Below are 17,053 nucleotides of genomic sequence, written 5' to 3' on the forward strand. Positions count from 1 at the left end.
AATGATAAATTGGTCTTTATTTAGCTAAAAACGAAATAGAAACAGCGTGTCTTATTATAAAACTGATCAAAGTAAATACAAAGGATACCTAATTGAAATAGTTCTACGCTATATTCTTAAGTAGAAAGAGTGCATGTGGAAAGAGTTATCATGTACCAAACTTTTTTCTAAAACAAATATGTTTATAATAAAATATTTTACAACTTAATTTATATATTTTTTCCTATATGTTACAAAAACAGTATTTAATTGGTAAATGACTATATTTTTCGTTTACATAACAAAAAATTGTGGATTCTCTCTAGCAAGTAGACAGTTGTGTAATTATTTATTAAAACAAGTTCTTAGAGGAACTGTGAATTTTAATTAAATTAAAATCCTTGATGATAAATCCTTCAATGTAGCCAGAGAAAAAATATCTTTACCAACATTTTAAATTAAAATTAAGACGAGTAAACTTCGTATATTAAAGTAAAATGGTACCTAATTATAAAAACCAATACTTTTCTCTTTGACTTTTTCATTAAATTTTCTCTGCGAAAATATTTAAGCATTTAAATAAACTTTTTTGCCTTATCCTTAATTACTTCCTACTAATATATTACGATAATTTAGAATATTTCAGCTTTTGATGTCAATAAGTGATAAATTATTATAAAGCGTTCGTTAGAATATTACTTAATTAATTATATTAATTATGATTTTTACTTACTTTGTTTGAGAATTGTTCTTGAATTAAGTGCCAAGAGAAAAAATATAAACATGAAATGTATTAGTATTTTTTGCGTCTCCAGAGATCTGTAATTAAAAAAGTAAAAGGCAATTAAAGTATTTTAATGTTAAAGTTGACATACTACGACATACTATGTTGAAGTAAAAAAATCAAAAAACAATTTTCAAACAATGTAAGCTTTTTAACCCTTAACTAGCTCTTAGTCAATATTCCTAGCAACAAAAGTTGCCAATTTTTATAAACCCTATTATGTATTTGAGTAGGTAATTGTAATAATTTTCGTCGAATATTTCGAAAAGACAGTGCATTTTTTATACTCGTACACATCCACACCATTTATTCTGCCAAAAGTTTTTTTATTCTTTTTTAACTACATTTTTCAACACTTACTAAGGATAATTATATCCACTGCGTTGGTATTGATGGAAGTGAAAATGTTCACACAGATAAAGAGAAACTCGAGTGGTCGTCACTGTTGTTCAAAGATGACATGTATTGGGATGTACCTATTGTCATCTTAAACTTATGTAATTGACGTCGATTATAATTTAACAATTTGTTATGGCTTACAATCTGGTTTTGATACGACACTCACGATCGCCTTGGTGATTGACGCGCATGAGCGCATCTCAAATTATTCTCACACGAGACTTTCATTTCGCATACACCAGTCATCGTAAATCGTATCGTTATCGTAAAATGAGATCAATATCGTAACAAGTTAAATCCGAATCGAAATCATTGTCATGCCGAGCACTAGGCCGTTTACCTTAATAAACATCAACATTGAATGGTGTTCTTGTGTTATCAACAGCCGTTTATCTAGTTAGTAAAGAACATGGAGGCTATTAAAATAAATTGGCAACTAACTAATCTTGCAGCAGCTGGGGCCTTAACGATTATGGCTGTTCCACTAGTTTTGATTCATGGAAGACAGAATACGAACCGAGAGTAGAAAATATCCCAAAACATTTACAGTAACGAATTATTTTATTTTAATAATAAGTGAATAATTATGTGGTCACTGAATTAATAAAAAGAATGAAAAAAGACAGTGGCTAAAACCTATATTTTAGAACTTAATAATCATGTTAACAAAATACCCGTAAAATTGTATTTGGTTTAGAAGCGATTTAGAACTATAATCTCTTACCCCACTAGATCAAAGAGCTGTTTCCCATTGACGTTCAGTTTTTTGCAGGTATGGTTTTTTGCAGGATCCAGTTTTCTGTAGTATGCATGCAGGATCCCGCAAATAGAATCCTCCTGTGAAAGTTACTATATCAGTTCATATACTACTAAAACGGGATCCTGCTAAAAACTGGACATCAGTGGGAAAGCGGTCTAAGACAGTGCCTCGTCACTCGATACGTTTTATGATTTTATGAAATAACTAAAAAATTAACAATTACTTAAAAGCCATTCAACGTGCAAAGTAAAAACGGCCGTTTTTGTTTTGAGTTCCTAGATCGACGAATCCAGCAACATAAAAACTAGTTTTATGTATTCAAAAGGTACTTAAATACACAATACAGCCCGTAGCGGCCTCCTTTTTTAAATATCTTTCGTGAAATTTAAATAATCACGATAATTTAGTAGTGGCGCTAGTGTGCACGTTGAAGGGCTCTTAAAACATAAAAAAATATTTTTCAAGATATCTGGGATATTTTGTACTTAAAATACGAGTATTTTGTCAGTTTTGAATCCTGAATTCGCATTCAGTCTAGGCACTGTTAGGATAGTTTATTCGATAAAATATTGACAGTAGGCTTAGTACAGTCAGCAGCAGAAGTTGCTAAGCGGGTCATCATCTCAGCCTATATACGTCCCACTGCTGGGCACAGGCCTCCTCTCGAGCGCGAGAGGGCTTGGGCTATAGTCCCCACGCTAGCCCAATGCGGATTGGGCTAAGCGGGTCAGGTGTTCAAAATAACCTTGACACGCTCTTATTCTCTCAACAATAATGTCGCGTCAAGATCATTTTGAACACCTGGCCAGCTTAGCAACTTCTGCTGCTGACTGTACTGATTATTGTTATTCTAATTTATTTACTACTTTATGTAGATGTATTTGGTAAATTTGTTATTTTTTAAGAAAAGTTATTGCTTATTAATAATTCTATTTCTAGGAATAAAGCGCTTCGTACTAAATACTAGCGTATATGAGAGCACAAAGAGGTTCATTTTTATTTTTAATATCACCTGCAATAATGACGCTCATCTTTACGATGATAATGATGATAAAGTATTTTTATGACAAGCTCTTGTTAATAGATGTTGGTATCCAATGCTTCTCTCTTTTTGCGCGCATTGACTCGTAAAATATTTTTGCGGGTTTACTTTAGGTTGCAATAAAAACCAATTAAAAATGTAGTACCTATTATCTAAAAACTTTGATTGAAGGCAATATCCTGAATTTAATGTTTGTATTGTAGGTACTTAACATTAGTTATAACTACTGTATACATTTAATTATCTTTAATGACATCTAAAATATGTATTTTATATGACTTGACTCAATGCCATTAATATTACCTAGATGTGTAATTTACATTGCCCTCACTGTTAACTGTATATAGGTAGTCCTTATGTCTTTTGTAATAAAGTCCACAGATGTATATCTAGGAGTATTTTTTTATTTTTGCACAAAATTCAATCACGTGAGATTTAAAAAGACAAGAATGATATTTCTTAGTATATAATGAAACTTGTTATTAATATCAATATTATCAATCAATATTTTGTGTTAATAACTATTTAAAAGCGTTTGTGAATACTATTTACAAATAACAATTTTCTTTAGAATACCTTCATAATGTAATAGTGTTGTGCTGTTGGAATAATTTTAAGAGTTGACATTTAAGTCAAATTTTATAGTCATATTTCTTCGTCGTTTACTTTGTTCTTTTGTTTCGTGTATTTACATATTTGTTTATTAGGTTTTGATAAATAAATGCATAATTTATTGTATAATTTTAACTCTTCTAGAGTTTTTAGCTTCAATAGGTATATGTTTTATTTTTTACTTAAAAACATTAAATTTATTCGTGGAAACTTATTTCCGCTTTAATTTGTTTAAAAGATTCCAACTTAATTTCTAATTCTAATTTCGATAAAAACGTTCCTTTTGATGTTGTCGATTTCTTGCTCGGATTGTTTTTATAAGAAAATTAAATTGTTTTCATAAAAAAAAATACTTTCTCATAGGTACTCACGCCTTAAGCTTTCTATAACACTAGATAAAATAATTGATTTAAGATAAAATCGAATAATTTTGATAGATACTCTAAACTCCGGGTTACATTAGCCCAAAAGGGTAATATTAGTACCCACTCATAAAATTTAATTAATCAATATAGGTTTTCCTGAGTTCCTGAGTGGGCAATGTTGCCCTCTCTGGGCCTAATACATATAACCCGAGTTTATGGTATTGCTATAATATATACATTTATTATAACAATACCGTAAATGCGAGATGACTGGTAACCAGGACTCACACGGCCTGATTCCAATTTTAATAAACGTCACAAATTAGATTTTGATACGATACGGATCGGATCAGGATGTGTCAAAAGCGACATTTCTTCAAACAAAACATCACTTTGACATTGACATATCCGATATATCGTGGTAACAATATTAAATATTTGACATTTATTAAAATTACAATCAGGCCGACAGTGTCGCGTGTACTAATGCGCAAGGAAAAACCAGTACTTTAGCTTCTAGCTGCCCAGAGGCCTATACAAAGGTCTCCTATTCCGCTATAAGTATTTCTAATTTTTATTTTGACAAATCAAAGTATTTTTTAACAAGTTTTGATGTCTGGGCGGCTAGAGGATAACACATTTTAAAATCTGAGTACCGCAAGGCTTGAACCTGAGCCTTGGCATCAGAAAGGCTTAGCTGTTCGGTCAGCGCGCGGCGTACAGCACGGCCACTCCTGCGCACACGGCGGCTAGTAGAGACGTGTGTGTCTGCGCCGAGTTACATTCGTCGGTGTCGCAGCAGAACGTGCGGGCGCCCCACCATTCTGAAACAAGAAATAAGTTAAAAGTGGCCACAAAAATTAAGTTAGGAGTAGCCACAAAATGACCACAAAAATTTGTTTAAAAGTGCCCACAAAATGACCACAAAAATTAAGTTAAAATTGGCCACAAAATGGCCAAAAAAATTAAGTTAGGAGTAGGGACAAAACCAGAAAACAAAATGTGGTGTGGTGTGGTGGTGGTGGAAATAAAACTTAAAGATAGAGTCGGACCAAGCTAACTCTGCATAATATTTTCAATACCAAACTGCGGCAATGTGGTCATTAAGTCAAATTTCTATGAAAATATGACGTTTTTCATGACATTTGATGAAAAGAAAAGTAAGCTTAGACGGGCTCTATTTAACATGAAATATCCCAAAAACTTATTAACAAATACATAACATATTAACTCACATTTATAGCCCCTATAGAGAATTTATTTTACTTTATTAAAATAAATTCGCGATACCCGTCTATAAATATTAGTTAATATGTGTTAAAACGTGAAAGTTTAAAATATTTTACTAACAAATACACTAAACATTTGAAGGGGCTATAATCTTTACGTTGTATAATAATAAAAGCTCTCCAAGGGGCCTCTACGTGTTGGATCTGTGTCCCCACGCAAGCCTATCAAAAAACCGGGATTATAGGCCCGTGATATCTAAGGAGAAACCTAATATCGCATAACTTTTCCAATACATTTTTACCCCTCAAATAATATAAGTACGAATTTTTAGACATGACACCTGTCGACATTTTCCGTTTCCAAGAGAAAATAATTTTGTGAAAGAAGCGTTCCTCCATTTCCACATGAGTTGCGCTTACCTTATGTTACCTACGCTTTTCTAAAAATGCTAAGAAACAATTTCGATTTAAGAAAGCCGAATTTATTTAGAGTTATACCAAGAAAAGTCTGCAGCGATTTTGATAGCCCACGCAGTGCAAGTGTTGTTTTACGTCATAATTTCATAGAAGTTTGACGTTTAATAACACTTGCACTGCGTGGGCCATCAAAATCGCTGCAGACTTTTCTTGGTCTAACTCTACCTACGCTTTTCTAAACGAGCAATTCTCGATAAGTTTGCACATTTCGATCACATCTTAGATTTCTATAAAAATTGGTATGCTGGTAATAAACATACTGGTAAAGTACATGGGGGGGATGATGATGCTCGCGTCCGCAGGAGATACCTTTTACAACCCTGCACGTGTCCCCCGGGTGGTGCCAAACGAGCGTCAACGCCGAGTCTCAGGCGGCGGTTATGATATCCTGACAACCCATTATCGGGTCGGCTGCAGTGGCCGTGAGGAGGAAATGCCTCAAAAAGACTGGGACGGAAAGCAACGGGAAACTACCGTCACAGCGCTTCCCAAGAAAATCACCATGAGCAGTACAGATAATAGAGCAAGTGTATCGTCATGCCACCCGATTGACCATCGGCGCCAGTACGGTTCCGGGTCGTCTGGTGTGAAATGTGCGACCGGCTGCAAGAGAGTGCGTCCACAGGCTCCTTGCAGAAATTGGACTACTGATGGGCAGTTTCCAGCACACACGAAGAAACTATCACTAAGGGCGGCACCATTGAACATCGGGACTTGGAATGTGCGCGGAATGCAGCAAATAGGAAAATCGGATATAATCGAGAAGGAGATGAGTCGATGCAATTTAGATTTGTTGGGGCTTAGTGAAACGCATATCAAATACAGCGGTCATTTCATAACACCTAGCGGCAATTTGCAAATTAATGCTGGCAGTCCAGACAACAGCTTCAGTGGCGTAGGTTTTATCGTGTCAAAACGCTTGCGAGACATGGTCATCGGTTACAATGCTATCAGCGACAGGATATTGATTTTGAAAGTGTCAGGACAGCCGTATCCCATACACTTCATATCAGTTTATGCACCAACATCGCAGTCATCAGAAGATGTAATTGAGCAGTTCTACAGCGAACTCGGAAATGCCTACCGGGAAATCCCTAGCAATAACCCAGCCATAATCCTCGGCGACCTCAATGCCAAGATTGGTAAGACGCATGATGACAATGATCTGCGTGAGGTTGTCGGAAAATTCGGCCTGGGAGCACGGAATTTGCGGGGTCAACTTTTGCTTGAATTCTGTGCAGGGAACGGATTGAGCATTATGAACTCTTATTTCCAGCAACATCCACGTAGGCTCTGGACATGGCTCTCCCCTAAGGGACATAAGAACCAAATTGATTACATCATGATCGGGAAGAGGTGGAAGTCATCAATAATATCAACAAAAACTCGTCCAGGAGCTGATTGCGGAAGTGACCATCAGTTGCTCGTTGCACAATTTAAAACACGGCTTAAAGTTGTCAAGAAGGCAAAGCCGGATAGAACCCTCCGATTGCGCGAAGGAGATGAATTACCGTTCGAGGATCTCCTGCAACAGAGACTGACACAAATAGACCAGGACCCCTGGGAATCTTCTAATACGACGTGGGAACGGCTAAAAAATGTTATTAAGGACTGCGCCCTAACGGTCAATAAGAGCACACGGCAGGCTGAACCGAGAGCAGAATGGATGCAGGAGGAAACCTGGGCGGCCGTTACTGAAAGAAGAGCCCTGAGAGAACGTGGTCTTGACTCTGAAAGCGAAAGACAACGGTATTTCGAGCTTAACACCCAAGTACAATGCCTTTGCAGAAGAGACAGGAATGCTCAAATTGATACCATATGTGAGGAGATAGAGAGGACCAACAAAACAAACCACTCAAGGGATATGTTCCAGAAGATAAAACTCCTTACAAGAGAGAGGAAGTTGTGTTGTTGGACAATTGACGACCACAAAGGAAGAACTATAATAGACCAGCAACAGGTACTGGAAGGATGGAGAAATTACTGTCAACAACTTTATAGTGTAAATGAAGATACAACTTCAGTGCAAAGGATGGATTTCAAAGAGAGAGAGCCTTACATTTTATTGCACGAAGTGGAGGCTGCGATTAACAAGCTCAAAAGGAAAGCTAGCGGAGGCGACGGAATCACTGCACAGCTGATCAAGAATCTAGGCCCAGAAGGCAATAAAATCCTTCACAGTATATGTAATAAGGTATGGAGGACTGGGCAGTGGCCTGATGACTGGACAGAATCCATTATTGTTCCTGTGCACAAAAAAGGCTCCACACGTAAGTGTGAGAACTATCGCACCATCTCCCTCATCTCGCACGCGGCTAAAGTTCTGCTATATATTATAAACAGAAGACTGGAATGCTATATAAGCGGACAAATAGCTAGAGAGCAGGCTGGATTCGTGAAGAATAGAGGAACTCGGGAACAAATTTTGAATATGAGGCAACTGATACAGAAAGTACGCGAATTTAACATCCCAATGGCTCTCTGTTTTATTGACTATGCTAAAGCGTTTGACTGTATCAGTTGGGCTGTTATGTTTAAAATCATGTCGGAGATGGGAGTACCGGAACACCTGACCTTTTTAGTGCAGAACCTCTATGCTGACGGGCAATCGAAAGTCAGACTCGATGATGCGTTGTCTCATTCTTTTAAAACCGAACGTGGCGTAAGACAAGGTTGCATCCTCTCCCCGCAGTTATTCAACCTCATTGGCGAGCACATAATGCGCAGAGTGTTGGAAGGGTGGTATCCGAGTCGGTGGTCACCTTATCAACAACTTGCGGTTTGCTGATGACACCACTATCATTGGCGCAAACGAAAGTGAGATAGCGGAACTGCTGGAAAAGTTGGAATCCGTTAGTGTGGAGTACGGATTAAGGATAAACCGGAACAAAACCAAACTGATGTTTGTCGACCGAGCGGGAAAATCCCAGAGAACGTTCCAGTTGCGCGAACTAGAGTCTGTAGAACAGTTTGTTTACTTGGGATCTTTGATTCGTAATGATGGAGACTGCGAGAGCGAAGTGGTACGTCGAGCTCAGATTGCAAAGGCGGCAGTAACGCGCCTAGAGAAGATATGGAGGAATCGCAACATCTACCGCAGTACAAAAGTTAAACTAATGCGTACACTCATATTCTCTATCTTCCTATACGCCTCCGAAACATGGACGCTGAAAGCTAGGCTAAGGGATAGGATTGACGCATTCGAGATGCGGTGCTGGCGTAAAATGCTGGGAGTGTCGTGGACTGAACGCCGCACCAATGCTTCAATCCGAAGCCAACTAAAAGTCCTCACTCCTCTCTCTGTAACCTGCTTGAGGAGAGCTCTTTCTTTCTTTGGACACGTGGCGAGACGAGAATCACACAACCTCGAGAAAATCATAATGATTGGCCGTGTCGAGGGAACAAGAAGTAGAGGCAGAGCTCCTACTCGCTGGACGGATCCACTCCTGGAGGCAATTAATAGTGGCACACAGTCCGCACTTCTTCAGGCTCAGAACAGAGCAGCCTGGAGGCTTCTTATAGACAGAGCTACTTATGGTGGTCACGACCCTCAGCTGTGAGGATAACGACAAAGAAGAAGAAAGTACATGCTGACCAGATTTTCTTACACATTTGGTAACAAAAAAGGCATGTTTCTTAAAAACTTTCTGGGACATTTTGGGAAATATGGTGGAAGTTATTCAGCTTTATGTACTTTACCAGCATACTCATTTTTTTAGAAATCTAAGATATGATCACAATGTAGGTACAAACTTTTTGAGAATTGCTCAAAAATGCTAAGAAACAATTTCGATTTAAGAAAGACGAATTTTTTGTCATATTTTTCTTTTTAAACCGATACGTGAAATAAGGTCGATCGGGTAATTTAAATACGGCAACCATAAAGGTTTCCCACCTTGACAGCCTTCTTTGTCGATGGGCGGTGACTGGCAGTAGATTTACATATTTAAATTCGGAACTGGCAGACACTGACAGATGGAAAGAATGTGCGGGCCCGCATTCCTATAGAGACAGGCATGATAAATATAAATAGGTAGTAAATAACAAAAATATGGTTGCCTGTAAAGTCGGTTTACGGACGATAATTTTGCGTGATAACGTCAAGAAAACATTACCATTACATTACGTAACGTTACCATGGAGATTTGTCCATAACGTTACCACGGAGATTCGTCCACAACGTGACACTTTTTCGTGCATGCTACCGGTGTTCATCGATTTACTTATAAGACGTTATCACGTCAAAAATGTATGAAAGAATAAGCATTACATGTTTAATTATCGACGACGCCCTCCCAGTTAGGTCGTCTCTCTTTACAGTACCTGATATTGTGAATGTTTATTGACGTGATAACGTCTTATAATTCGAAGAACACCGGTAGCATGCACGAAAAATTGTCACGTTGTGGGCGGATCCCCATGGTAACGTTACGTAATGTAATGGAAGTGTAATGGTAATATTTTCTTATGCCATTATAACGCAAAATAATGTCCGTAAACCGACTTTACAGACAGCCATATTTTTTATACAGGATGTTTGGTACATCGTTTGCCAAATTAAAAATTTAATAAAAATTTATTAAAAATTTCTAGGCCTAGGAAGTTAGCAAATGACTCAACCTATCTGCCGTTTTAATTTGGCAAACGATGTACCAAACATCCTGTATACGTCCAGGTCACCCCGATATCCCAAAATCACTTACGTTTTGAAAATCGCACCATTGTGCTTTATTAAAACTTTACATGAATACAAATGATGCAGATAAAGACGAAATGTCTTTCAAGATATCGTTATCGGTAAACTCGTTTAAATTTAAATATATTTCAAGATACGAAATAAATATTCTTAAGATGTTTCCTTTGTATAGTAAGCTTTGTGTATTAAGGTGATACTGATTGAATAAAATTACTTAGATAGGCTGAATAAAATTTAGGATTTTTTGTAGGTAGGTATCTTATTTTGAAATAACATTACTCGTGAAAAAAAGCCTATTTAAGAGTAGGTATACCACCAGTGATGTAGCTGATTTTACCAAAATTTTATCCAAAATAATTTTTCAATGCTTTGTTTTAAAAATAACAGCATTGGACCAAAAATTTTCCTCTTTTCATGTTCTGAAAGTTGCTCATTGTTAATGTTAATCTACTAACCCGCTTATTCATAAACGCTCTACAAACCTCAATTAGCTAATAATCGTTTGTCCTTACCTGTCATTTTGACAGAAATTAAGAAAGGATTAAAACATAATTTAACTAAATCAGGCCCGTAAATTTTTATGATGGGGTAAGATGATAATTAAGGTTAAGGTCGTATCAAATCCAGTTCAAAAACATAACAGATTGTTAAAATTAAATCTACCGGTCGTAAACTTGGACTCTTGTTGAACTGACGGTAATAAACACAGAAGGCTGAACGTCCTAGGTCATAGCTCAATAAACCTTAATACTCAGGTCACTTGGCGCCCATTGGTCGTCTGCGAGTGACGTCACAATAGCTAGGGCTGATAGAAATGGAGCCCCAAATCCGGACCGATTCCGCAAATGCTGGCAGGGGACATACGGTAAGAGAGAATGTTAGTTGGAAAACTAATAAACCTGGGAAATTTTCAATTATCTGACAACAATATAGAACAATAAATTATAGCAATAATATTGAAGACCATGTATATGTGTACGAAACGAAACGGGTAGAAACGGCGGTTAGAAACGGCTTTGGACAGAATAGCATGGCGGTTTTTGGTGTTGGAGGCCAAGATCCACTTCGGGTCGTTGCGTCACAGCAGTAAGTATATGCAACAATATCAATAAACTTTTTCAGGCCTATTGCAAAATAAAATACAAGCTAATACTATTAGTGATTTTACATACAAAATTACTAATATTATAAGCTTGTATTTTGTTATGTAATATACCTTTACTTTTATTTTTGTAGAATAAAAGTTGCTCATTGTTAATCTACTAACCCGATTAATCTCTTTTTATTCTACAAAAATAGATGAGAAAGATTTTGAGTTGTTTAAGTACTTGTGTTGGTTAGTAGAATTGTCTAAAAGTCTATAATAAAAGAGTGATAATTTTGAACAATACATAATTTAATAACGTTCGTTCGTTTGGATTTGATTTGTCAAGGTTGACATTTAGTGGTGTGGTGAAAAGTTGTGGCGAAATTTGTTATGCCTTCGCCTTCGCTCCTTAGAAAAATAAAATAAAGTTTCTTCCTCGCGTCGTCCCGGTATTTTACCACGGCTCATGGGAGCCTGGGATCCGCTTAGCAAGTAATCCGAAGAATTGGCACTAGTTTTTACCATCTGACCATCCAACCCAGAGGGTAAACTAGGTCTTATTGGGATTAGTCTGGTTTCCTCGCGATGTTTTCCTTCACCGAAAATAAAACAAAATAGGTGGCGATAATGAAACTCTTAACAGCAATGTGTGTCGGCCGTCGCTCGGAGGCAAAGCCTAGCAGGGCCCAATCTCCATGAAGCGACAAACTATTTAAATCGCACTTTATCCCGCCACAGTCTGCACTGAATGATATGGGGCTAACTCTTTACCGCAGACGGAGTAAGATTTAAGATTGTTTTTAATTTTTGTTAATCTTTGCTCTAACACTTTATCGTTTGATATTTATCACAAATTTTGAAGTCGCGAAAGTCGGCGAAGGAAAACATCTTGCGAAAACCTGCATATATCTGCAAATAAATTCAGCTATGTACATATGTGTTGTCCTTGTCCCCAACCCGCATTGGGCCAACGTGGGGACTACAGCCCAAGCCCTTCCTTCCATGCTTGAGGAAGCTTTAAGGAAGTATTTCCCAGCAAGCTGGAAATCTTTTTAATAGTGTCAGTCTTCAAAAACTCCTCTCATCAGAAATTTTAAAAGCAAGACGCTAAAAGTAGTCCTGACATTCCATTTCACAGCAACAAAGACAATAACGTCAGCGAACTAAATTGCCGAATAGATCTGAAGAACTAATTATTCATTGCAGGTCACAATAGACTAAGCTCGTATTTTCGACTGAAAGCAACACGAATACGGGCTTAGACTAATGGACCTCTTAGCTCCTTATATTTTATGCAGAACCTTGGATGGACGGATGCCGTTCGAAAACGATGCATTTGACATTTTCAGGGCAACCTTTTGTTATAATGAATGCACCCGTTTATAAATTTGTTTAACCCCGTAAGACTCAGGACTTGTGATTTTGAATTTGAAATTTTCTTTTATTTCATTGGAACTTTCATTGGAATTTAATGTATTTATACCAGTAGGCAAGGACGTCCAATATTTTCTAGACATTCTTCATTAACAAAGCCAAACCCTCTCTCTCTCTCCAATGTTTTTATTTTATGCATACTGACTAATCACTCCTCAAATACAACCATAATCCTTTTAACACAATATGCATACGGATGTTATCCATCAGGCGTAGGATTACTGCAAATCAAAATTCGAAACAACATGCCTCCTAAATGTCAACAACATTGAAATTCATGCAATAAGCTAAGCTACACTTCACAAATATAATCACACAATAAGCTTTGTCCAAAATTAGGCCATACTATGCAAACTATCAAATGCATTTCAATTGGCATTTCGACTAAGCGCCGTTTTGGATTCGGCATTATCTTTGCAGTTTGCAAATGAATGCTTACCGGGATTAGAATATTTGATTTGATTTTGTAACCTGATCACCGGATACCCTTACTATCACAGTTAGAACTGTACGGCTACCATCAGTTTGGCATTGACATAAACGCTATCGTGAACGTAATTTACTTTCTATGCATCTCGCTCGTACTGACATATTAGTGCGAAAGAGATATACAGAAAGTAAATTACGTTCACGATAGCGTTTATGTCAATGCCAAACTGATGGTAGTCGTACTGTTCTTCTATTACATTGAAATACTTAGAGCTTTATGTTTAAGGTTTATTTATATTCAAGAGCTTTTATTTTACCTTATTTATAAGGTAATAGAATATAACCTTCGTTAAAAAAAATAAGTTCGCATTTTTGCAGCATAAATTTTATTCCGAGAGCAAATAGTTTTATAGATTGGAGTATAAACGGAGCAGGGTTTGATGGAAATCAAATCGTGAACTGAGTTGTGTTTGTGTTTTACGAGAATATAGCCGAGGTTGGAAAATATTAGATGTCTAAGCGAATATATTTCCTGAACCGGATTTTACTAGATTTTTAGCCTGATTTACTGCTTACGTAATACAGGTACCTGTAGGAATATTTTTACTTATATACTCGAATGTTAAAATACATCAAATATTACGGCAAGGTAAGATATAGATTAGAAGTGTCGAAAGTGAAAAGTTACTTTTGACTCTGACACAATACATCTAATCCATATCGTATCTAGCCGTAAAATTTGACGTATCTTAAAGTTCGAATCGGGCCGTTAGTTTTCTCCGAAATGCTCAATATATTTTCCATTTGCCTAAGTTAAGTTCTTAAAACTTTTTAGTATTGGTAGTAACGTGACCGTCCAAAAAGGTTTATAATGAAAATAGAAATTTGTTTTACAAGGGGGCAAAGTTGTTGTTTAACCGCTCGTGCTAATATTGATATCCGAGCAAGCGAAAGATTCCAAAATTGAAAAATGGAATCTTGAGAGTTGCGAGGGTTTCCAAGCACGAGGATTAAACAAAATTTGCCCCCGAGTGAAACACAAAATTTTTCACCACACCAACCGACCCGAAGAAAATATTAACTGTAAGATATGAAACAAAAATAAACTAAATGAAATCCAAATGAATGTCATTAAATATTTATCATTCAACTTAATCATTTAAAAGTCAATTCAACCAGCAAACATAAGAATACAACTCAAAATTTGCATTTGATTACTTTGCCTCATATGTGAATAAAATGCAACTTTGCTATCGGTTTTTGAAGTGCAAAGTAAGCTTTTCCGAGCTGGTGTGGTGAAAAGAAAAGAAAATATTTACCTTTTTCACTGCAAGTAGGAACACAGTCCCGGACCACTGTCAACTCGCTCACATATTTCTGAAACAAGCAAAAATTTTACAAATTAGGAGTCTTACCCATATTAAGTAGGTATTCGAGTATTTAGTAAGAATAAAGGGACGTCAGCAGCAGAAGTCGCTAAGCGGGTGAAGTGTTCAAAATTACCTTGACACGCTCTTATTCTCTTAACAATAAAGTCGCGTCAAGATCATTTTGAACACCTCGCCCGCTTAGCAACTTCTGCTGCTGACTGTACGTGAGCCACCTAAGGGCGCTCCAGGGAGTGGATCAGCTACACTCTAATAACGCGAATTAAAAATTGCCTACTCCAGAGCACACAGTCGCTGTGGCCGAAATCGGTCAGGTCTAAAGCAGGTTAGAGATTTGATCTGTACGGATAGGATGGTCATTCTTGTCTACGTGACAGCGTGATAAAACGGTGTCCGTCACTATCCCACGGTGTTTAAAAGTGACAGTTATTTTATCATGTGGATAAAGATGAATAAAGCTATCCATAATACGCCGGCTGGATTTGTTATGGATATAATCTGTCAGCGATCAAATTGACATTTTTAGGGTTCCGTACCCAAAGGGTAAAACGGGACCCTATTACTAAGACTCCGCTGTCCGTCCGTCCGTCTGTCACCAGGCTGTATCTCACGAACCGAGATAGACAGTTGAAATTTTCACAGATGATGTATTTCTGTTGCCGCTATAACAACAAATACTAAAAAGTACGGAACCCTCGGTGGGCGAGTCCGACTCACACTTGTTCAGTTTTTTCATCCAGCGATGTTGCTGCTGACAAATAAATTCAGATTAAATTCATCTTCTTCTTCTTCTGCCGTGCCTTATCCCTTTATTTGGGGTCGGCCCTCCTCGTTTTACGGCGCCAAGACAGTCGGTCTTGGGTTGTCTGCTTGTCCAGTTGAGCTCGTTCTAAATCGTTAGCAACGGTTGTCCACCACGTGGCGGGCGGTCGCCCTCTACCTCTCTTTTTATCCGGGATAGCCAGGGCCTTCTTTACAGCGTTGTTTTCGTCCCGTCGCATTACATGGCCGTACCATCGCATACGACTTTCCACCATCTTATCCACTATGGGAGCAACTTTAAAAGAACCTCGGATATATTCATTCCGCACTCTGTCCAATCTTGTTACTCCGGCTGCCCACCTTAGCATTCTCATTTCAGTCGTGTGCATCTTTTGTTCATGCTGCTTTTTGACGGCCCAACACTCGCTACCATACATCATGGCTGGTCTTACTGCCGTTTTGTAGACTTTGCCCTTCAGCCGAATCGGCATTTTGGCATCACACAGCACACCTGTAAGGGTTCTCCATTTTAGCCAGGCTGCATTTGTTCTATGGGTAGCGTCCGCATCGATGTTGGTCAGATTAAATTCATAACAAATAAATAAATATTTACCACCCCTTTTTAGTAGGGGTGAAATATACAGTTTTTAAAATGATGGCCGCAAACATCCAAAATTGACACGTCCGCTTTATCATAATTAACTAAAGCAAACCACACTAAGCTCAGGGGCTTATTACAATGCTTGACAAGCGCGAGCGAGTAGCGCTCTGAAAAACCAACATAATAGAGAATATAAGAGCGGTTTCGCACTACGTCCGATCCGAATCCGATCCGAACCCGTGAAAATATGGTCCGTAGTAGCCGTAGAACTATTTCTATGGTAAGTTACGCACCGCACACGTTGAATGATGGAAAGAAATCGGATGACGGAGATCGGATCTAGTGCGTAATTCGGATTCGGATCGGACGTAGTGCGAAACCGCTGTTACACAAAACTCTGCGTAGAGGGCGTCACTAGGCCAATCACATGGGCTACCATGAAACACTACAGTCGAATGTTCGGTTTCTGCCTCTCAATCATAGTCTAATAAAACATGGTCTTCTCTTCCCAGAGTGACACAAGCCACTTTATATAGCGCTATCGCATATTATCATATAGCGCTGTCGCATGATTACGTAGGCTTGTGTCAGTGACGTGACCACGAAAAGACGGGAAGAGAGTACCAGGCGGAGTAGATTATTATACCATGCTCTCTATCACTCTTGTCTATTTTATTATTGTGTGTAGTTTCGTATCTAGAGCTCACTTTACACTGGCGTCCACGATCTCGACTAGAATGTGAGGCAAAACAGAAATTAAAATTAATTTGCTTTTTAATGAAGAAAAACTACGAAATTGCATTATTCCCGACGTTGTGATAGTGGAGTTTCAAAAAAATGAACTTATTTTACTCTCGGCTGCCTTTAAAATTTGATATTTATTCATAAAATTCAAATTGTAGGTTTTAAATGTGGGTTACGGACATAAATTTCAATATTGATATTTTATGCGTTACTGAACACTGGTTAAATAATAATGAATTAATGCCTCAATTTAATAATCACCAGG

General features: G+C 37.6%; 1 protein-coding gene across 1 annotated transcript in view; it reads right to left on the minus strand.

The window, feature by feature from the left end:
* Positions 1-17,053, minus strand: part of LOC134674984 (uncharacterized) — a 79,230-nt gene continuing 62,177 nt past the window's right edge. The window contains exons 3-4 of the mRNA XM_063533129.1: positions 14,613-14,670; positions 1-4,765 (exon numbers count right to left, since the gene is read on the minus strand). Coding sequence (XP_063389199.1) covers positions 4,647-4,765; positions 14,613-14,670 — 177 coding nt within the window. The 3' untranslated portion in view covers positions 1-4,646. The remainder of the gene's footprint in view (positions 4,766-14,612; positions 14,671-17,053) is intronic.

This window comes from Cydia fagiglandana, chromosome 21, assembly GCF_963556715.1.
Source record: "Cydia fagiglandana chromosome 21, ilCydFagi1.1, whole genome shotgun sequence".
Lineage (NCBI taxonomy): Eukaryota > Metazoa > Arthropoda > Insecta > Lepidoptera > Tortricidae > Cydia > Cydia fagiglandana.